Source organism: Zonotrichia leucophrys, chromosome 3 (genome assembly GCF_028769735.1).
Source record: "Zonotrichia leucophrys gambelii isolate GWCS_2022_RI chromosome 3, RI_Zleu_2.0, whole genome shotgun sequence".
Classification (NCBI taxonomy): domain Eukaryota; kingdom Metazoa; phylum Chordata; class Aves; order Passeriformes; family Passerellidae; genus Zonotrichia; species Zonotrichia leucophrys.
The window spans coordinates 21,158,517-21,180,427 of NC_088172.1; the positions used below are offsets into that span (position 1 = coordinate 21,158,517).

Here is a 21,911-nt window from a genome sequence, read left to right on the forward strand (position 1 = left end):
TACAGTTGTTGGGATAATGGTAGTACCTAAAGCTTTTAACATTTTTTTTAAATAATGAACAGAATAATCTAAATTTTTTCAATAAATTTGTAGTCACTCAACAAAAATTGGAGGTATTAAAATTTTACAGGACAGGACTTTGTATTGGCATCAATTTTATTTCTTCTGGTTGGAGCCTGGTAGTTGCAAGTTATTAATTTTGCATCTTATTAATTGCAGCTTTACCCATGCCAAATTATGAATAATATGACTGGGATAAATATTTTACCTTTTTTAAGGGCTTTGAGGGAAAACGAATAACATAATTTACAAAGGAATATGAAAAAAAAAGTTATACCATCTTTCACAATACATCACCCATAAAACTTCTTCTTTAAGAGTTACTTAGTTTTATTACTATATATAGTCAATTTTTTACATTTCCTCTTCCTCTGGATTTTGTCTATAATTACATTGCCAGTTAAAAATTCAAGAGATATCACTGTAGGAGGGGTGGGCTAGGGAAAGAGTGGAGTTTTGAGAGTTTTCTCAAAAAAAACATGCTTCTATGTGTTCTCTAATACTGGCAACATCTTTTGAAATTGCTTCTATATTATGTTGTTCTTAAGTGAAATAGGTGCTCCAAACCTTGGCTTACAAATCTGCTTTCAGAATCTGGCTCCATTCTTCTAAAAATTAAAAAAAATATTAGAAACCTGAAAGACTGGAACAGTATTTCTATGTTTAAGTCAATATTCAATAAAACTTGAATATTTATGTTACTTTTGATATTTACATAGCAGCAGAGAGAAGAAGCAAAGTAGTAAAGTACTGTTACATTTGTCAATGAAATGGAATAACCTATTACAGTTTCAAACAGCTTGTATAAAAAGACTTTATAACTAACATTTTTCTTTATTATTTTAAAATTTCTAATCATGGATGCTCAGGATTGATTTGTTTTCTGATTTTAATGTATGCTACTGTAGTTTTACTCAGGCAACAAATTGTCTCACTGTGTTTTCTCATTTTAAAGAGATGTTCCTTCAAGCAAGTCCTGGGGTTTTTTTTCTCTTTTTTTGTGGGTTGATTATTTGTTTATTTGTGTGGTATTCTTTTTTTCTTTTCTTGGTTTGGATTTGTTTTTTGGGGTTTATGTGGGGATTTTTTGCTTGTTTTTGTTGGTTTATTTTGGGGTTTTGTTTGTTTTTCTTTGTGTTTTTGTTTGGTTTTTTTGTTTTTTATTTTTGTTTGGGTTTTATGTTTGTTTTGGGTTTATTGTTTCATTTTGAGGGGAGGATAAGATACACTTCTATTAACATTGATGCTGTTTTGAAGTTGTTGACTTGATCCGCTTGAAAATATTACAGATATCTTATAGGGAGTTTTCATTTCTTCTTGCATCTTAGAAAAAAATTCACTGCTCTTGCTGAATACTTTCTCTTTACTTAATGCATACATTTATAACATGTATAAGTAATAGTAAAATAGATCTTTTTAGTAGTGAAAAGAACATGCACACCTAGGTGTTTTGGAGATGTAGCACTGCCATGTGCCCTATTGCTTCCTCCAGACAGAATGTCCATACAGGCATTTCCTACAACTCTGGTGCTGTTTTTATGAATTGCTTGCAACAGCAATTATTCCAGCAGAAACATGAAGTATGGGAGTATCTAGGGTAAAAGAAAGTGTTTCAAATGAAAAACTAATTATGACAAATTCACTTGCAGAACTTTTGTATACGTACCTCCTTAGGTGTCTTGTATTTTTAAGCTTTTTCTTGTTTTCTGTTTTCACAGTCTATTTATCTAATAAGAAGTAATCATTCTGAATTGCTTATAAGGGAATTTTGTCTCATACCTTTCAGAAAGCAAATAGGATCATTCTTCTGTAAGAAGAATGTAACTGATCATCCAGGAATAAACATAATATGTTTGGAAGCAATTTTCATGTTTCCAGTTCTTCTAAATGAAAATTAATTCTTTTCTTCATTTGATCTGTTCATATTAAGCATGTATAAATAGTGATGGTGAAATTAGTATTACTGGAATTTTTAATTGCAAAACAAAACTGAATCTGGATAAGCACCACAGAGCTGCTTTTTTCCTCCCTTGGTATATTAATCAGTACTGTTAAACCACATAGGTAGTATATGTAGTATATGGTGGTGTATTGTGATATTATTGAATCCTCATAAGTTTTTCCTATGTAGATACTCATGTATCTATATCATATCTATATTGATATGATATAGATACAGATATAGATATACCCACACAGTTGTCTTATATTCTTCAATCTGCCTTCTAACAAATTTTAAAAATTATTCTGACAATTCAAAGCTTAATCTACACACAAATTTTAACCAAATACATATGGGTAAAATTTAGTTTCTCACAGTCATCAAAACTCCCATGTAGTCATTAGTCATTCTAAGTGGTAGTTTGCTCCACTGTAAGACAGATAATATGACTTGTGTCAGGCCAGTCTCACTTAAGGGCTTGATAAAATTTTGGAGAAAATTATTCTGGGAATTATTGAAAAACACCTGAAGGACAACACAGTCAATGGTCACAGTGAGCAGTTCTCAACACAGTCAGTGGTCACGGTGAGCAGTCCTTCAGGGGGATGAAAGTTCCTCATGTCCTGCTTGACATACCTACTTTAGTTTTATGATAGGGTAACCCACCTAGCTGATCAAAGAAACCCAGTTGATGTGATATTTTTGGATTTCAGTATTTTTTAATACTGTGTCCCACTGGATCCTTCTGGACAAAATGTCTGGAACTCAGCTGCATAAACACATCATGTGATGGGTGATGAACTGGCTCATGATTTGGACACAAAGAGTGACAGTGACTGGGGTGATGCCAGACTGGGGACTTGTCACTAGTGGTGTTCCACAGGGCTCCATCCTCAGCCCAGTTCCCTCACACATTGTCATAAATGAGTGGGATGCAGGGCTGGAAGGAATACTGAGCAGGTTTGCAGATGATACAAAACTGGGAGGAGCTGTTGACTCCCTCAAAGGCAGGGGGGCCCTGCAGACAGAACTCAATAAAGTAAAGTACTGGACAATCACCAGCCATAGAAAGTTCAACTTGCCATTGGAAGGCCAAGTGCTGGATCCTCCACCTGGGATGGAGCAATCCTCATTGTATAGATGAGAATCTGGAATCAGAACTCTGGAAATGGACCTGGGGGACCTGGTAACAGAATCACAGAACCACAGAATGACTAGTTTGGGAGAGACCTTCAAGATCATCAAGTCCAACCAATGCCCTAAACACCTTAACTAAGCCATAGCACCAAGTGCCATACCCAGTCTTTTTTTGAACACATCCAGAGATGGTGACTCCACCACCTCCCCAGGCAGGTCATTCCAATATTTTATCACTCTTTCTGTGGAAGCTTCTTCCTAATATCCAAACTATATTTCCCCTGACACAGCTTAAGACTGTGTCCTCTTGTTCTGTCAGTTGCTGCCTGAAGAAAGAGACCAAGTCCCAACTGACTACAGCCGCCTTTCAGGAAGTTGTAGCAAATGATAAGGTCACCCCTGAGTCTCCTCTTCTCCAGGCTAAACACCCCCAGCTCCCTCAGTCATTCCTCACAGGGCTTGTGTTCCAAGCCCCTCACCAGCGTTGTTGCCTCCTCTGGATGCACTCAAGCATCTCAATGTCCTTCCCAAAATGAGGGGCCCAGAACTGGACACAGCACTCTAGGTGTGTCCTCACCAGTGCTGAGTACAGGGTAAGGATGACCTCCCTGCTCCTGCTGGCCACTATTCGTGATACAGGCCAATAGCAAGCTGAATATAAGTGAGCAATGCCCTGGCAGCCAGGAGGGCCAACCCTGTCCTGGGGGCATCAGGCCCAGCATGGCCAGCTGGGTAAGGGAGGGGGTTGTCCCTCACTGCTCTGCACTGGGGTGGTCTCACCTCAAGTGCTGGGGCCAATTTTGGACACTACAATATAAAAAGGACATTAAACATTGAGAGAGCATCCAAAGGAGGGTGGCAAAGATGGTGAAGGGCCTTCAGGGGAAGCTGTGTGAGGAGCAGCTGAGGGTACTTGGTCTTTTCAGCCTGGAGGAGACTGAGGGGAGACTTCTCTCAGTTACAGCTCCTTGTGAGGGGAGGAGGAGGGGCAGACACTGATCTTCTCTGTGTGGTCACCAGTGACAGGACCTGAGGGAATGGCCTGAAGCTGTGTCAGGGGAGGTTTAGGCTGGATATCAGGAAAAGGTTCTTCACCCAGAGGGTGGCTGGGCAATGGAACAGGCTCTGCAGGGAAGTGGTCACAGCACCAAGCCTCAGGCACATGTTGTGACTCTTGGGACTGTCTTGTACAGACCCAGGAACTGTACTCAGTGATCCTGGTGGGTCCTTTCCAACTCAGGAAATGTTATGAGAGAAAAGTGCCATTTTCTGTCCACCAGCTGTGAAAAGAGCAATGATTAGACTGGGTGCTTACTGTTTACACATTAAAATTTAGTTTCTATGAGTCAGATTGAAGGAATTCAAGTTAGTCCTCTTAGCCCTCAACCATTTAAGGGTCTTTCCAAAAGGTTTTATGTGTTAGCATAAAATAACAATTATCATAGAAATGGAGATAACAAGATTTTGTTTAATATTGTGTAATATATCTTCACAATGTATCTCCCATAAAGGAATGTTTCTTGTCACATTTCCTATATGCTTAGCCAGAAGCTTAAAACTTTCATTTATGTTTTATATGCAATTACTTTTTTTTCTGACTTATTTTGGTATTAAAGAGGTGAACGTTCATATTTGTTTTTAAATTGTTGTATAAAAGAATTTGTGAGTCTATCCAAATGTATTATTTGGAGTCAAACCAAATGTATTATTTAAATAATACATTACCTTATATTTTCATGGAATATTCTATTAGGTTTTTTCCTCCATATTAAATAATAATTGCATTAAAAGTCTTGCATTTTTTTTTTTTTTTTGCCAGGAACAACTCTCTTTTTGTGCTTCTACATAATTTTTGCTTCCTTTTAGCTTTATTAGTCTTGATTTAATAATTAAATTTTGCATCTTAACCACTGATATAATCTAGGAATACTAGAAGGTACACCAGGAGAAGATGAAAATGTATATTGTTTTACCTGAAGGCATGAGACCCCACTAGCAGGGCTTTAGGAAAGGCAGATCCAACCTGATCTCCTTTTAGATGACCCCCTTAGTTGATGAGGCAAAGGCTGAGGATTTTCTCTGCCTGTATGTTTTTCTTTGGGTTACAAACAAAAGCAACGTAGTTCAATGTAAATATCACCTAATCTAGTGGTGTAAGTTCCTCTTCAATGTAAATATCACCTAATCTAGTGGTGCAAGTTCCTCTCTACAGTTCATTGTACTAGACTTTTCCAATTCCAACACAGAAATGAGGCGGCCTGGCTTTCTTTTTTAATACTGAAAAAGTTTAAACAACTAGCTTGGGTTGGATGATGCTTTTTTAGAGGGCTAAAATTTGATTGAGATGCATTCTGCCTTGATAATCATATAGCAATACATTTAAGTGGATGGACAGTGTAGTTTTTCCATGTGTTTCCTCCAAAAAAGGAGCATAATAAAGCTTGTGCTGAAAACTCAAATTGACCCAAATGTTGTTTCTAACCACAAAACAAAAGAAAAATTAACTGCATCACATGCAATGGCTGATGTTATCTGAGAGCTTAGCCAGGAATATCTCTAAAAGTTAATATAAAGATAAAATGAATAATTTTGTGGAAAATCACTGACTGTCTGCACTATTGTGTCAAGTTTTTTGCAGAAACCTTTTGTGTCAAATTACAAAAAGGTGCAATGTCCTGATATATGTGTACATATATATCAGCTGCAACTACTTGCCAATACTGAACTCTAAAATTGCTTGTCTTAGAATTGTTCTTTTATAGAAACCAAGTCCATTTTCATACTTTATCTTAAAAAATTAAAATTTTGTAAATAACTTTTCAAAGAACTCTGAGTGGTACATTTGTAATTTTCTTGGCAATGCATGACTAAACATTATGTGGAATCACAGTTTAATGTTAGTAATTTATGCAAGGAAATTCATGCTTTTGAATTTCTGTCAACCAGCCTCCTCTATCTTTTTATGAATTAGTAGTTCATATGTTCTACCTTGTTATTGTATAATCCAAGAGATAAGAATGTTTTAATATACTTCCAATACTAGCACTACAATTTTTATATAGTTAAAAATATATATACATACAATATATATAGAGTTAGAAAAAGAAAATAGATTTCTTACTTCAATAATGAACAATTATCACCAGTTAGTGGTGTCTGGCATCTTTGTATATTAGCATGTGATACTTCTGAAGCATTATGGCAGTGACTTGCTCCTAAGCATGAGAAATTGCAGAATTTTCTGCACTTGTGGTCTTTCTAGGTGTCTTTCAAAAATAATTATTGCATCATTATTTGATTTATAGCAGGCAAATAATTCAAGAATTGAACAGGTTAGATAACATGTGGGAATGTTTGAAGTGACTGAGTTATTTAATTTTAATAGGTCATAAAGCTTGCTTTTGAAGAGTTTGAACTGGAAAGAGGCTATGATACTCTTACTGTTGGAGATGCTGGGAAAGTTGGTGACACCAGAACAGTGTTGTATGTGTAAGTATACAACTTACAAAATTTTTCTTGGAAATTTGCTGTCATGTTGTTTCTCCCAGGCCAGGATATATCTACTTAAATTTGCAATTTTAATGTATGGAATTTGATAATTAACGTAAGCTTAAAATTCAAGCACCATCAACAAATATTTTTCATTACAAAGTTTGCTCCAAATAATTAGTAGCATCTTTATAGGCTTTAACATTAGGGACCCAAAACTGCACATTGAATTTTTTAAAATAAAAAACAATGCTTCCTTTAAAAAACAACTACCTGTATAACTGGATTTGTATTCACAAGCAATTAAGGGAATTAAAAAATAAAAGGTTCAAATTTCAGTGAACAGAAGATACAACTTGTGTAAAAAAAGGCATTGATTGATTTAAAATTTTGAATACTCAAAATTGGATTTGTGTATGAAGCCTTAATGAAAGGACATAGTCCACTTTTCAGTAAATTTAAACATGCTTTATGGAATAATATAATGTAATATATTGATGGTGTAGGAATTTAGATAAATTTGAAGGAATATTCCAGACTAGATAGCTACTCTAAATTTACAGCTCTTCAGTAGTGTCTGGATTAATGGAAATAATAGAACCCTGTACAGATTAATTAATCTACCTTAACCATCTCATTTTTATTGCATATGCTATTTTTTTCTTACTGCATAATGAGATCTTGTGGTTAACAAGATATTTTGGCTGCCACTTTTAGAGGGTTAAGTTATCATGAGAGTCCTGGTCACCAAACACAGACCAAAATTACAGTCTTGATAAATTATCAATGAATAAATAAGATAAATTAGCAGCAATTATGCCATAATAACATTACTGTCTTTATCCAACAGATAAAAAATCTGTTGGATAAAGACAATACTGAGCACATTTTATAAAAAAAATCCAATGTAGTTTTATATTTTGAGAGGGTTTTAATTCATAAAAATAATTGCCATTTAGTTTCCTTTACTTAATTATAGCAAATGAGTACTCTTAACACCCACACATTTTATTTTAAATAAACTAGAATGCTTTTTCAGGGAGAAATCTCTGAGGACAATATTTCCATTACATGTATTGGCTTATGAATATAGAGATTTATTAATTGTTAATATCTGAACTGTCATATCAAAGTTCTTAGAAAACTCCTAGTTTAATTTGGCTTAAAAATATGATGAATTATTGAATTATTTGCTCAATGCTTGTTTTTCTTGGTTTGCAATACCAAGTATCTGCTACTGAGTAAATTGAATTCTATATTCTGAGTATATGAAAAAGGAAAAAAGAAAAAAAAAAAAGACAAGGAAACTCCCTGTTTTGAAGGCTTGCACATTATACTAACAAGAAAACATGAACTGGGAATGGATTTCCACGCATAAGTTTATTTTTTCTTGTACTTTGCAGACCAGTTGTATAATGCAACAGCACTTCTGATGAGGTTGATCTCATTGCTTGTAACTATGACAAAAGGATTTGCATTTTTTTTCTTTTTTGAATTGGGATACAGCTTTGCTCATAAAGAGTGCAAAACTCCTTAAGAGTCAAGTCTTTAAGTAGGAAATTTGCTATCCTAAACTGTTAATTGTTTTCTACACTGTGCATACTTTATATGTCAAAATTTGCCAAAATTATGTCAAAATTAAAACTAGGTGTCAATTTTCTTTTTTTTTTTTGCCTTTCCATTTGAAGCCATTTAGCCTGTGACTACCTAGTTCACATCTATTTTCCATGACTATGCAGAAAATAAAAATAGAAATTAAAAATATTATTTTCTTATATTAATTGCTATTTAATAAGCAGGACTTCATAATAACATCACCTCCTATAATGTTTTTTAACTTTAATAACATTTTAAAATTTCTGTAGCAGATATCCGCTTCTAAGTCCATCACTGGCATTTCTAGAATTACTACAATGGTCCCACTAGAGACACGCTTTAATTCTAACCATTTCTTTAATATATTTTTTTGACTAAAATAACAACTGTTTTATCCATATTAGTGCACAGCCCATCCTGAAGGATTACGGTACAGTGTTGGTCCTACCATTTTTACTGTAAATTGTATGTTTGATGAAAGTGAAATCTATGCAAATAAATTTAGCTGCCTTTTGGGTAGTAAAATTAGCATTACACTGAAAAACATTTGAGAAACAAAATTATTAATAACTGAAATACACTCGAATACAGGAAGGCCCAAGGACAAATCTCATGATAATTAATAATGAATCTGAATTTCTATTGAGACAGTGTTCTTGAAGTTATTAAGCACTGGATTGTATCATGCATTGCGAAATATGTTATACTTAAACAGCACCACAGATATGTGCCATTTCACTTGCTGTTCAGGAGGGTCTTCTGTAAATGCAAGGTAACATCTCTCATAAAACACTAGGTCCACTTGTAGATATATTGTCATAAGAAAGTTCATAACTAAATGTCAGAGTGATTTTCTTTTCAAAATTTTTTATTAGTTGGTTGTAATAACATCTGTTACATTTAATGAGCTTTCAGCAGCACCTTGCAGTTTCTTATTCATCCCAGGAGATTGAAGGAGCTTACAGCGAAGACTTTTCTAGCTAGATTTAATTTCTAAATTTCCCAGGGCATCTTAAAGAAATAATACAGCTTTTCTTACACTCTTCAAGCTTCTGTTGGCAGACAAAATGCCCGAATTTCTGTAGAAATTATGCAGAATTTTTGTAGAAATCTGTAGAATCTCATGCATTTGATTCTAAAACTTTGTAGCTTTTCTGATTTAGTTGCAGATGGTCTGATCTTGAGATGATTACAGACTGGGAAAAACTCGGATTCAGTAACAGCATGTGTTGGTAGACAGGTCTGCATTCCCTAAAGATTTGATCTGCTTTATCTTCTATCCTAGCTGAAGGATGTAGTTCTATCTATGGAGGCATTCTCAAGGAGTAAAACCAAACAGAAACAACAACAAAACCTGAACTAAACCAGCAAACAAAGCAAAACAAAACAAAACACCAGACAGAAACTACCACCACCAAAGAAATGACTCTGCATTTTATTGATATCTGCTTGTGGCTTCTTTTTTTTCTTTTGAGGGGGGGAAATTGTTTTCTCCCACTTCTTTCCCTTCCAAAAGACTTGGCCCTCTTCCTATACCCCAACATGTGAATCTGAGGAAGTGATTGTAATTTGTTTGGTTCATATCTATCATCTATGGATAGAGCACTGACATTTTGAAGGAAGGAGGTTCTTCCTATTTGATGAGTTTACCTTTTTCAGTTGTGTCTTTTTCTTTCTTTTTCTTTTTCTTTTTCTTTTTCTTTTTCTTTTTCTTTTTCTTTTTCTTTTTCTTTTTCTTTTTCTTTTTCTTTTCTTTTCCTTTTCTTTTCTTTTTCTTTTTTTCCTTTCTTCCTTTTTCCTTTTTTTCCTTTTCTTTTTTCCTTTTCTTTTTGTCTTTTCCTTTTTTCCTTTTCCTATTTTCCTTTTCCTTTTTCTTTCTTCCTTTTTCTTTGCTTGCGTTCTGTAGAGACATTTATATTAGTTGAAAGTATTCCATCCTACTCATAAAGACTTAGAATTTTCGGGTTCATCTTATCTGTGTTCAGAAATTATCAGTGTAGGTCTCATACATTAATCAGATTACTGAGTATAAAGAGAGCCATTTAAGCAGTTGTTAGTTGGTCCTGCGAAAGGTTTACACATCTAAATAGCCATTGAGAAATTTTTGCACAAAACTTGCAAGTTTCCAGTTGTCCTTCAGTGTGTATGTAATCTTTGCATTTTCTTTCTTTGTATATGTATTTCTGCAGGCATCTCCTAAACTACTTTTGTTTGTTACTCACTGTCTGGTGGGGTAGTTTCCTTTCCTAAGCTGGTTATATTATTAATTTAAATGAATGTCCCAACTTTATCAACATTCATTATTTTATCAGCAAGAGAATGTTAGATATTCTGACTATACCTAGCATCACTTTGAAGCTGTACAGCTCCCAGTTAATTTAGTAAGCATCGTAGTTTTCAGACTAAGCAGCTGCTTTATTTTCATTCTTACACAGGTCAAACTGAACAACCTAGCTATTTGTCATTGTTTCCTGATTTCCTTACTTATCCAAGCTAAGCACTGTTTGTGTGTTTGCATATGCTGACTTATAATGGATTTTTTCCCTTCCTTTTCTGCACCTATAGTATCAAAATAATCAAATACTAACTAAGGTCATAACCAGAAATCTTACAGATCATATTAGAGCAAACTCAGCCATTTTATCAGCAGTTCCAGGTGCTGTGTTCAGTAGTAATGAGTAAGCTCATTCTTCTCATATGGGGATTGTGGTTTTAAATTTTATTTTCAATATATCTGAGTAAGAACCCAAATTATTGTAGATATGGGATATAGTCACTTTTTCATAACCTTGATTGAAAACCCAGAGAATTCCTATGACTTGTCTCATGCTTCCTCTGTTCTCACCTTGTTTCTTCTCAGCCTCTCCTTTTATTATGTCTTTGCATTTAAGTTTTAACAGTATTAACATCTGGTTTACTATATTTAAATAATATGTTTTTAAAATAATCCATACACTGTTTTCTTGAGAAATTCTGCTTCTAGAACATCTTATCTTGGTTTGGCACATCATCAGTTTTACTTGACTGATGCCTATTTGTTTTGCATGATCAAGACCGAGGGCTGGAAGAATTTTCTGGTTTTATCTAATAAAAATTTAGTTTGTGAGAGTCTACTGCCACTTTTTATGTGTGACATTTCCCACTGCTTTTTGTAAATCTCTATGCCTATTACCCAGATCTGAATGGTTGTTCAGGAGTAGAACCTGATTATGCACTTGTTTTTCACTATTAAGAAGCAATCTTTCTTAATTATTCTTTTTGACACACAATTTTTTGGTATCAGAATTACAGATGTATAAGTGACACTACTGACAAGTGCTGAAGTTTTATGATGGGATTCACCAGTTTGCCTTATATGTGTTGTATACTGCATTGTGTTTATCTATACAGACTTATCACAGATTACTCTGTGAGAAAGAGCAGTTTCCCTGAAATTTGAGATCAGAGTTATTTGAATGGAGTAAATGTGATGGTAGTAAGTTCTGGACACACAGGCTGTAAGGCATGTAAAGCAATTTTCTTCACTTTTAAAAAGCATGGCAGAAAACCAATACTGATCCAAACAGGTGAAAACTTATTCATTCAGTCGCTCTCATCTCTCACAACTTAATTACTTAATGGAAACTTTATTAGAAGTGTTTAATTATTTTCTATTACTTCACATTGTTCTATTTCATATAGAATAGTTCATTTTATCAGAAAAACAACTGATTAGAACAGGATGTGAATAGCTTAAAAACCATTGTTTTTTGGTAGTGGTGGTGAAAGTAGTCGTACTAGTAATTTATGCATCTACTAATTTACTTTGCCATTTATCCTACATACAGACTCACTGGATCTAGTGTTCCTGATCTAATTGTGAGCATGAGCAACCAGATGTGGCTTCATTTACAATCTGATGACAGCATTGGCTCACCAGGATTCAAAGCTGTTTATCAAGGTATGAGCTACGTTAACTATTTTAAACTTATCTTGAAACTTCATTATACCCCAACAAATCAATTTCAAATAGGCATTTAGTCCTTTCACAAACTAAATAGGTTTTATGATGTCTCTATTGTCAATTAATAGTAAATGAAGACATGAATTTTCAAATACCTACAAAATAACTAAAAATATTTGCAAGTAAAAATGAAATTTATTGTTCTAATACTTTTTACTGTGAGGTCAATAGAAGCTACAAATTTCTAATATATTTGAAAGGTCCTAAATTTTATATTCTGCTAACCCATATCACATTGGATACTATTTAGAAAATATTGTTAATATTCTAAGAATTTTTGTGGTCTTAGTTTTTATAAAACTTATTTTCATTCCTCACTGAGAATCTTTACAGACCTAAGTCAAAATTAGTATGTAATGAAAATAACTGAATAGATATATTGTATATTGTTGTGGAAATTATGAAGTTGTATAGAATTGTGGAAATTTAACTAAAAAAATTATCTAAGTTACCCTAGCCTCATTTGTGTTGCTTCTGTCTCAAAGAAATGAGAATCTTTGCAATATAAATATCTTGGGGTTTTTTTCTTTTTGATGGTGTGAAATTCAGTACCTTCTGAAGTTGATTAATTGCATTGAAAAATACCTGATATCTGTTAGTATGCGTTAATGTATTGAATTTTTCCCTTTTCAATAGATTGCATAGACCTGCAGCTAAAAAGAGCTTTTTCTTATTAACATCTGGTATAATTTTCTGTTAATTTCCATGTTAATTACTTCACCTTAAGGATAAGGGAAAACACTTGATACTATTTTCAATAGTACCTTATGGGCACATATGATGAAAATTATTTGATAATAATCTTGTCAAAATTAGTTTTGTACGAAAGATGCTGCAAAACATTGAGAGACTTTTCACAGTTCAGTAACTGAAAATAACTGAATTAGAAGAGTGGGAGTTCTTCTTAAACATTGTCCATAAACTGAAATACTCTAAGTGTTTCCCTTCATTTCTAGTTACCTTACTGTTTCAATACCAAAACAGGCAAAATAAAGAATGGAAAGTTATGGAGATGTTAACCTCAAGTTTAGAAAGCTATACATTTATTGCACTAAGAACATTAAGGCTTGCCTGAGCAGGTTTTTAGAAGTAGGGTTTGTGGCATATTGTGAATGTTGAAAGGAACAGGAAGGGGAAATATTCCCCAGTGGTCAGCCAGGAAACATGGTGGCACTTCTCCACACCAATAGTTTTCTACTGGTGATCTCTCCTTTGAGGCAGGTGGTGATGATAGCAGTGATTCGGGTTATACTGCCACCATTATTTTTCCCTAACACCGTCTTTCTTTGGGACTCACTCAAGCTCACTGTTTGTTATTCCCACTCATGGTACTGATTGGAACATGATAGTCAGATAGAATGTTTTACATTCATAGTTTAAGTTTCTGTGAGCACATATTGCTGGATAATATTTGAGTGTTTTAATTATTATTATCTACTTCTTTTATGCGCCATGTTTTGGTTTTCTTTAATGTGAACTGAAATCAACAAAATAAGGAAAACAGAGGAGAAAGTAGGTGTGATTCTTGTGAGGGTGGCAATCACTTCCCATGAGAATCCTCCATAACAACACTACTGAGATTTCCAGGTCCATGGCCATGAGAATAACCACATGAGAACAAGGACAATTACAGAGGCTTTTGAAACACTGTCCTAATTGCTCAGGTGTGATGTACAAGAGCTCTGAATGAAAAATCAGGTGCAGACTTGTAGCCCTTCTGTGGCTAAGACATTAGGGAATCTTAAAACATTGTGCCATGCATTAAGCCTGTATAGTTACTCAGCTCAAGTATGTTTTATTGCATGAGCACAATCACATACTCTTTATCTAATTACTCTTTATCTTACCTCTTCTTGTCCTTTCTGTCACGATTTTATCTTCTCTACTCAAGTAATTTCTAGGGTTTGTGGATATTTAGAAAATATGTTGTATTTAAAATTTTCACTTGTGAAATATATTCAGTGGAAATAGTGATTACAAAGTGGAGAGAGAGTGTTGGCAAAAGTTATGTATCTGAAATTTACACTGTTTCCTCAAATCTTCATAATTTCCTCAAAATTATGAACTTTACCTTCTCATAACTCTATGAAAAAGTTCAAAATTTTAAATTTTATATATCAGATGATACTTTTTTCTGCTATAATTTCTTTCTGGTACTTCTAATGTAAATTAATCTGTTGTAATTTCTGTATTTGTCTAATGATGTTATTTTATTTATGGAGTTCTACCTCTTGCTTCTGGGGACTTTCTGCAAACACCTGAAGCACATAATGTGTGTTTTGCAGTTACAATAGCATCTCTTTGATGAAGTATATTGTTATCATTTGGCAGCTGGATTTTGGCTTTCAGTCTTGTTTTCCAGCCAGTTGTGGGTTATTCTGTGTTTTTTTAGTTTTGCAAGTCAACTTCAGAATTCTAAAGTCTGTAATGTTTACAAGTTCAAAAGTATAGTAAATGTTTTAAGATGAAGGAGAATTATAGATGTTTTTCTCTTTTTCATTTCAATGGTCTCATTAGTTTTATTAGAATTTTCTCATCTTTTATTGTTGATGAAACTTTTAGCCATCTGCACTCTCAATAAATTTCCTGCTTTAGGCTAAGTATAAAGTTTAAACTTTTATCCTGCCACAAGGTGCCTGAATAAATCTCCTTCCCCTTGTTTAGCAGTCAAAGAACCTGTCTAAAAATAGAATCCAATTTTAATTGTGAGAAAGTTAATAGATTGTGACGTGTAACCTCAAGGACACTATCTTTGTGATTGCAGTTAGCTAAAAAGAAGGCAAACTGCAGTCCTTGATGCCTTATACATGTTCTGTAGACACAAAGTAAAGGACATCCTTATTTGAATCTTTTCTCCCAAAAAGTTGTGAGTTTTGCTCAGGATTGGAACATGATTTCTCCCCCTCTTGGGATATATTTTACAGCTCACCTACTGAATCTTGACTTTGTATCTATTATTTTTTTATATTATTACTTAAATAATCTCATCGTATATAGGAAATTCTTACTTTAACTGAACTTCATCTCATTTTAATTATTAATAAAGGATATTAATGATGCAGTTCACCTGTGTTACATTATTAGCATGTCCACCTAAAAATTCATGAAATGATGCTTGTAAATGAGCTGATATGCATAACAGATTTTATGTATGAGTAGTAAATTTAATCCTATTTACAATTTGCCTGTGGGATGAAGGTCAGGATAATGCAGCATGTTGCTGTGACAGCAGGCTTTGTGGCAGTATCAAACAGTGGTGTTAGTTTGCAGTTGCAGCCAAAAAAAAGGACTGATAAGGTGACTACATGCCTGAGTTTGGCTTGTTCCACTCATTTTATGGGTGTGCCACATCTGTATAAAGGTGCTTTATGGCTGTCAGGATCCAAGGTGGATCATGCAGCCAGCTGATCTTCAGGCTGCTTCCATGCTTGTGGAACTATTGGCTGTACCACACTGACATAAAAGCACATGACAGCCTGAAGTTTTAGGTGTGAATGTTTTATGACTTTATTATGCTTGAGATGTTTCTCCCATTCAACCCTGTGAACCTGTAATTCTGATAAAAATATTTAATCTTTTGACTTCCAGACTTTATGATAACAAGTATACATCTGTTTTATAACCTGTTTAGAATTCATTTTTTATTCCTGACTTTACATGGTTATGTAAAGTAATTAGGTTATTTCACTAGCCTATCCTTTAGTTCATAACAGTGTTATAAAATAAATCTGGTGGCTCAGTGATATAATTCTAGCATTTTATGTAATTTGAAGTTATTAAGAATTCTTGGAGATGTCAGGAAGTATATCAGCTCCTGCAAGCAGCTCAAAATGTCAGACTTACAACCTTTATTTGTATTGATGTTCAACTGAGCAGTTAAGCTTGTAAGCTCTTCATTATGAGCTTGGAAGAAGATTCTTCTTTGCACTTGAGACTAGTAGAAAAATACTTCCAAAACATATTTCAGTTGGTCAGATAAATGTCAGTTATTTTTGCATAGAATTACTTTATATAGCCATGTAAAGTATTAGTAAACCTTAAATCAGTGCAGTTTTTTACAAAAAAAATAACATTCCTATAAATTTTATTACACTACCAATATTGATGTAAAACTTTATTACTGTTTGGAGGTTTAATGAAACCTGTGCTGAAAAAATAAATGGAATTAAGACTTTCACAATTCGACATGCGCACAGGGAAATCATTATTGACAGTGTAATGCTTGTAAAGAAAACAGATATAAGTAATTCAGTGAAAACTCTGAGTTTCTTTTGCTTTAACCTTTTCTCTCTTTCATAAGTTTAACATATATTAAGTTTTCTTCTTGTATTAGGTTTCTATGTATTATAATTCAGAACATTACTCATACATGCCCTTTTGGAGAACAGGAAATAAATATGTTTCATGTGAATATTTTTATTTATTAAAGCTACTTGGCTCTGTGAAGAACTGTCAGAGTTCCACCATAATACTGTATGAATGAATCTGTTTGTTGTGATACAAAGGGCAGGTTAGTTTTTTGGATAGGCAAATGTCAGTCACTTAATTTCTGCCACAGTATATTATCAATCATTTTCAGAGCTTTCCTATCTTTTTGTCTCAACCTTTTAGAATATGCTGTTCAGATAAGCCTAGAACAGGCATTTCTCCTTTACAGCATACCTGAATTTTCTTTCAATAAATAAATAGTACCACCAGTAGGTTACTAATAGAGTCAAAAGAGGCACACTACGTTATTGAAAATTACTGCAGCAGTTTCAAAGGAATTTTTAATAGTGGGAATGTGTTTGCCTGAGTTTTGTATAATATTTTGGGTGGCAGACAGGACACACTTTTCATCTAGAAAATACACATGAGCCTAAGGAACATAATATAATAGTGATATGCTTTAACTTGTTGAGTGTTTTGCATATTTATATATTAGCAGACTGTAGTGGATAAGACCAAATTTCTGTCTCTGCCACAATCCTTTACTAAACAATCCCAAACAGAAGCTCAGTGAAGAGAATAAATAGGAGCAAGCATGTAGCACCCTATAACTCATTCTCCCTCCTAAATTAACAAAATAACAAAACAAAAATGGCTAGATTGATTACAAATTTGTTAAGTTAATAATTTTTCCTTTTAAAGTTTTATATTAATTGTGTAACTCTGCTTCTTATGTCCTATTTTTATTAGAGGACTTTTCAGATCTTGATATCATTATGCTGAATTCTGCTCCACAGAAATACAATCAATGTCTGCTACTCATCTCAGTCAGCTTAAAGATTGACATCGATTTGTTCAGTTATGCTGTTTAACAGTGAATTAGCCTCTTTTGCTATAGCCTTTAATAGAATGCATTCTGTTGTGCCTATTGTGGACATTGTCAATGTGCTGCATAAGAAGATGCATGGTAAAGGAATTAAGGAATATCTTTATTAACGTGTCCATTATTTAAAATTCAGAATTTAAAAGTAAAATACCCTAAAACTCTTGGAATTTTCCGCATTTACAATTTGCTTAGGTACAGCCAACACACAGCACGTGTGTTCTTTCTTAGTTATATGACATGACTGGAGCTGGGAAGCTGCTGCCTCCCTTTCCCTCTAGACTGCAGCTGTGTCTGACTGATGACGCATACCTGTATTTATATCTTTTCAGCTATTGATTTAACAGGTTAGGTTTAAACCTTTTGTTTACTTCTCTTCATAAAATTATTAAAAGTTGAAACAATAGCGTGTCTCTGAATAAGAGAGAATTCTTATGTTTTAACTCAGCCAGTGAAGACCATTATGATGGTCAAACTTGTTTGGAAAGAAATTTCAGATAACAATTAAACACATTCTGTGTAGAAAACAGATCAGATATTTTTATAGATTTAATGTTTCATATTTTTTTATTGTGTTCATTGTTCAGTATGTTGACCTTAACATGAATGTTATTCCCAGACTTTAAACTTTCAACTAAGGTTTTGAAAGTTTAATGGCTTTTAAAAACCATTATTAACATTTGATGATCTTTTCAAAGACTAGGAACAAATTGTAAAAATAAAACAGGCATAGAATAAGATTCTTGTATCATATATTTGAGCAATAAATATAAGTAATTGATCTTTTGGAGACTTTTTTGTTTATTGTTTTACTTCTGACAGATGTTTCTTTGTACTTTTTTCCTTCTACTGAAAGCAAACAAGAATTGGAACTGAACAGTTTAATCTAAGTGTTAGAAACATAAATCCTAGTCTTTATTTCTTAGCAGATACAGCTAAATTTGAATGTTTGATCAACAATTTAATAACTTTAGAAATAGGTATTTTACCAGTTAAAACTTTCTCCAATTTTTTTGATATAGAAAACACAGCAGTGTATGCACCATGAACTTAGCTGTCCATTGATGTTGCTTAAGAACACAATCTTTTCACTCTTTAGAGCAAAATAATTATCTTTTAGTATTTTGCCTTATTTAATTCATAAAGTGGTGACATAATCAGAATTTCCTGTTAATATCTACAGCTGAGATTGTTTGGATTTCTTAAGCACATTTCATTCATTTATAAAGTTCCTGTAAATAATGGTCAGACAGAAAGATGCATCACAACTAGACAGCAATAGATAACATGTTATGATTTTTTTTCTTTTGAATAGGAACTCTTCTAGAGCATTTTATTTTTATGCCTATTTTCTGTATTTTTTACTGCAAGGTTGAAACCATGGGAGCGATATTGCCTCATCATTTTGAAGCCTTTGGATGCATGACACTCACTCTATGGTTTCAAAAAGCAAAGACTTGATTTTAAATGAGTAAATGTTCATGTTGTCTCACCAGTAGTGACACTTGGTTTAAGATTTATTTTCATGCCTATGTTATTTTAAATAAACAATGTTTTTCAATTTGTAATGAGAGAATTATTAAATTATATGATGACTGACACACATTGGTTTGTATCGAAAGAGTCATAGAAACATTTAGGTTGAAAAGAACCCTGAAGATCAATGTGTCCAATTATTAACCTAATTTTGCCAAGTCCAAAACTTCTAATATGGATGCTTTTTTTAAGCCTATCTATCAAAGAAAATTCTGAATGATTTGTGAGAAGTGATGTTATCCCTGAAGTCAATAAACTTTAAAGAAAGCATTGTTTTAATAAGCTTGATAAATATTTAATTTTCCCCTCTAAGGGAAAATGCAATATTATTGCAATTTTTCTTAAAACAATTATCTGGAACAACAACAAAAAAATTTTTGAGTCAGACTTTGGCTCACAGGATTTTCTGTGCATGTATGTGCATGATGTCAGCATAATAAGTTCTTTTTGTGATACAACACAGGGTAACTTTATTAAAAAAAACTAAATGAATATTCTTATAATAAGCTGAAGAAAAAGATACAATGACCCTCAGACACTGTACACAAAATCCTGCTTCCAATCAAAATTTTATAGTAGACATTTTAAAAATACATATATATGTATATATAGATATATAAAGGTTATTTCACATAGTAGAATAATTTCAAAGAATCTGAATAATCTCTCCCCTCAAAATTTACCCAAAATTTTTCATATTGTGTTTTTGTTGTATGTGTATTAGAATACATTTAATATTACAAAATTAATTCAATAAATTTTGCATAAACTTTTTAAATAATACATCTAATCTTATATTTACTGCTATTATATATAAAGACCATAGTCTGTTTTTTAAGATAATCCAGCTATAAAAGCTGATATTCTTTTGATGAAAAACAGTGATGAAACCCTGCAAATAGGAACTACCTTTATTTTTTTAAAATTTCTATTACATCTTCAAGCAGATGTTCATAAATGTTAAAATTAACAAGGTACGATAAATTTAAAGTAGGGATTTAGCTGAGTAATCTACCTTAAATCCCCATGTAAGTGCTCTCCTTCAGTGACATTTTCACCTTTCATAACTACAATTCAATCTTCTTTGAAAGAAGAATACAAATCAACTGGAGAGGATTAAATCACAGTGATCTGAGGACAATGGCACACCTGAGTGAGTAGTTTTGTATCAGCAACGATGAGAGAGACGGGGAGACTGAGAAGTGGTCAGAATCTGGCTTTATTGTGGACTACATATGCTTATATAGTATTCTAGGAAGGCTAGTAATGTTTTACTACAATGATTGGGTTAATCATTACATCAACAAACTTATACATTTTACAATATCCCTTGCTTTCAGAGCTTGATGTAATTTTCTTTTCTGGTAAGTCTTGATTTAATCTTCAGCTTAGTCTTGATTTAATCTTCAAAGTTCTGTTTGCTCTTGCCAAGGCATTCTGATTTGATAATCTCTTATGCCAACCAGGTCCGAAGTCCATCATGTGTGTTCCAACAGTTTTGCATGTCTTTTCATGTGGCTTTAATGGCCTTCATTGTGTTTTTTCCCTAGTTAGGGAGAAGTGTGTTTGTGTACATGTTGTGGTTAAGCCCAGCAGGAGCAAGGAAGGAGAGATTCTCCATGTTTCCTTTGAGTGGCCAGACCTGGTGGGACAGTCATTCCATGGCCAAGATGCCACCCCTAGGTTTTAGAGGAGGGGGATCAGAGGTGCTCTTCACAGGCAGGCCAGGATATACAAATGCACAAAGGTGCCTGCCCGAGGCTTTATCATGAGTGTTGGTGTATAATATCAGTGTTCTCCCTACAAATCTTCACCTGCCCTGATTTCATCCTTGGAATCCTGATTCCTGTCCACTGCAGACCATCTCCATCACTGCTAACTTCTCATATAGGGTGTAAATTTATTTAGTAAAACTGGTGTCTTAGGAATGCCGTACTGCAATTCAGCACAACCCACATAATGATATTTTCTGTATAGTAGATTCATTTTAGCTGTTATTGAGATTTTAAAAAGATCTGGAATTTCTTGTTCATATTCATTTTTCCATCTTTTTAAGCTGGGCTACATTCCTATTATCATCTTACTAAAGTAAATTGCAGTTTTTAGGATTTTGATGCCCATTGGTATGGTTTTCTTTTAGTAACTAACAGCATGAAAAGACAAAAGATGGTCAGATTTGGGTCATTAAACACTTTCTGCATCATTCGTACCTTCATTATAGTAGGTATAGTATATGGAAATTCATTTATTGAATTTCTCAAATGTCACTGTTGATTACTCAGTTACATGATTTCAAATGGAAAATTTTATTTGAATCTCAAATATTATTGAAAACACCATACTGGTAATTGGTACTAAATAAAGATCTGTGGGAAATATTAAGCAACAGTTGAAGATTTTGATTCTGACATGCAGCTGTCTATTAGCGACATCCTCTAAAAAGAACATTGCTTTCACTGAAGAGTTCTTCAGAGTTCTTCAGTGCTTTTTATCTTTCCCAAGTCCCTTCAACCACTGCATGATTTATCCGTTGAGCTCATAAACAGACATAAATTTTACACTTTGACTGAAATTGATGTGGCATACTAACACCTCCACTTGTTGCAAAGTCAGCATATCCTTCAGAACAGCCTTTTTTATATTGCTCTCTCATTTTATTAGCAATTTAGATTAAAGGGATTTGTTATTCAGTTGAAATAATGGCATATTCTTATGTTATGAAATTTGAGAAAAACAGTACTTCCTAATCTAAAACATTATCAAGGACAAATTTCATTGTGCATTTGTGCATTTTGTGCATTCGATTTCTTTTTTGCATATATTGCAGCATATAAAAT

The 21,911-nt window shown here is 33.5% G+C and overlaps 1 protein-coding gene across 2 annotated transcripts in view; it reads left to right on the forward strand.

The window, feature by feature from the left end:
- Positions 1 to 21,911, forward strand: part of CSMD1 (CUB and Sushi multiple domains 1) — a 1,074,724-nt gene that overhangs the window by 777,908 nt on the left and 274,905 nt on the right. For both annotated transcript variants that reach the window (XM_064707609.1, XM_064707608.1), the window contains exons 11-12: positions 6,525 to 6,628; positions 12,052 to 12,164. In XM_064707609.1, the coding sequence (XP_064563679.1) occupies positions 6,525 to 6,628; positions 12,052 to 12,164 (217 nt within the window). The remainder of the gene's footprint in view (positions 1 to 6,524; positions 6,629 to 12,051; positions 12,165 to 21,911) is intronic.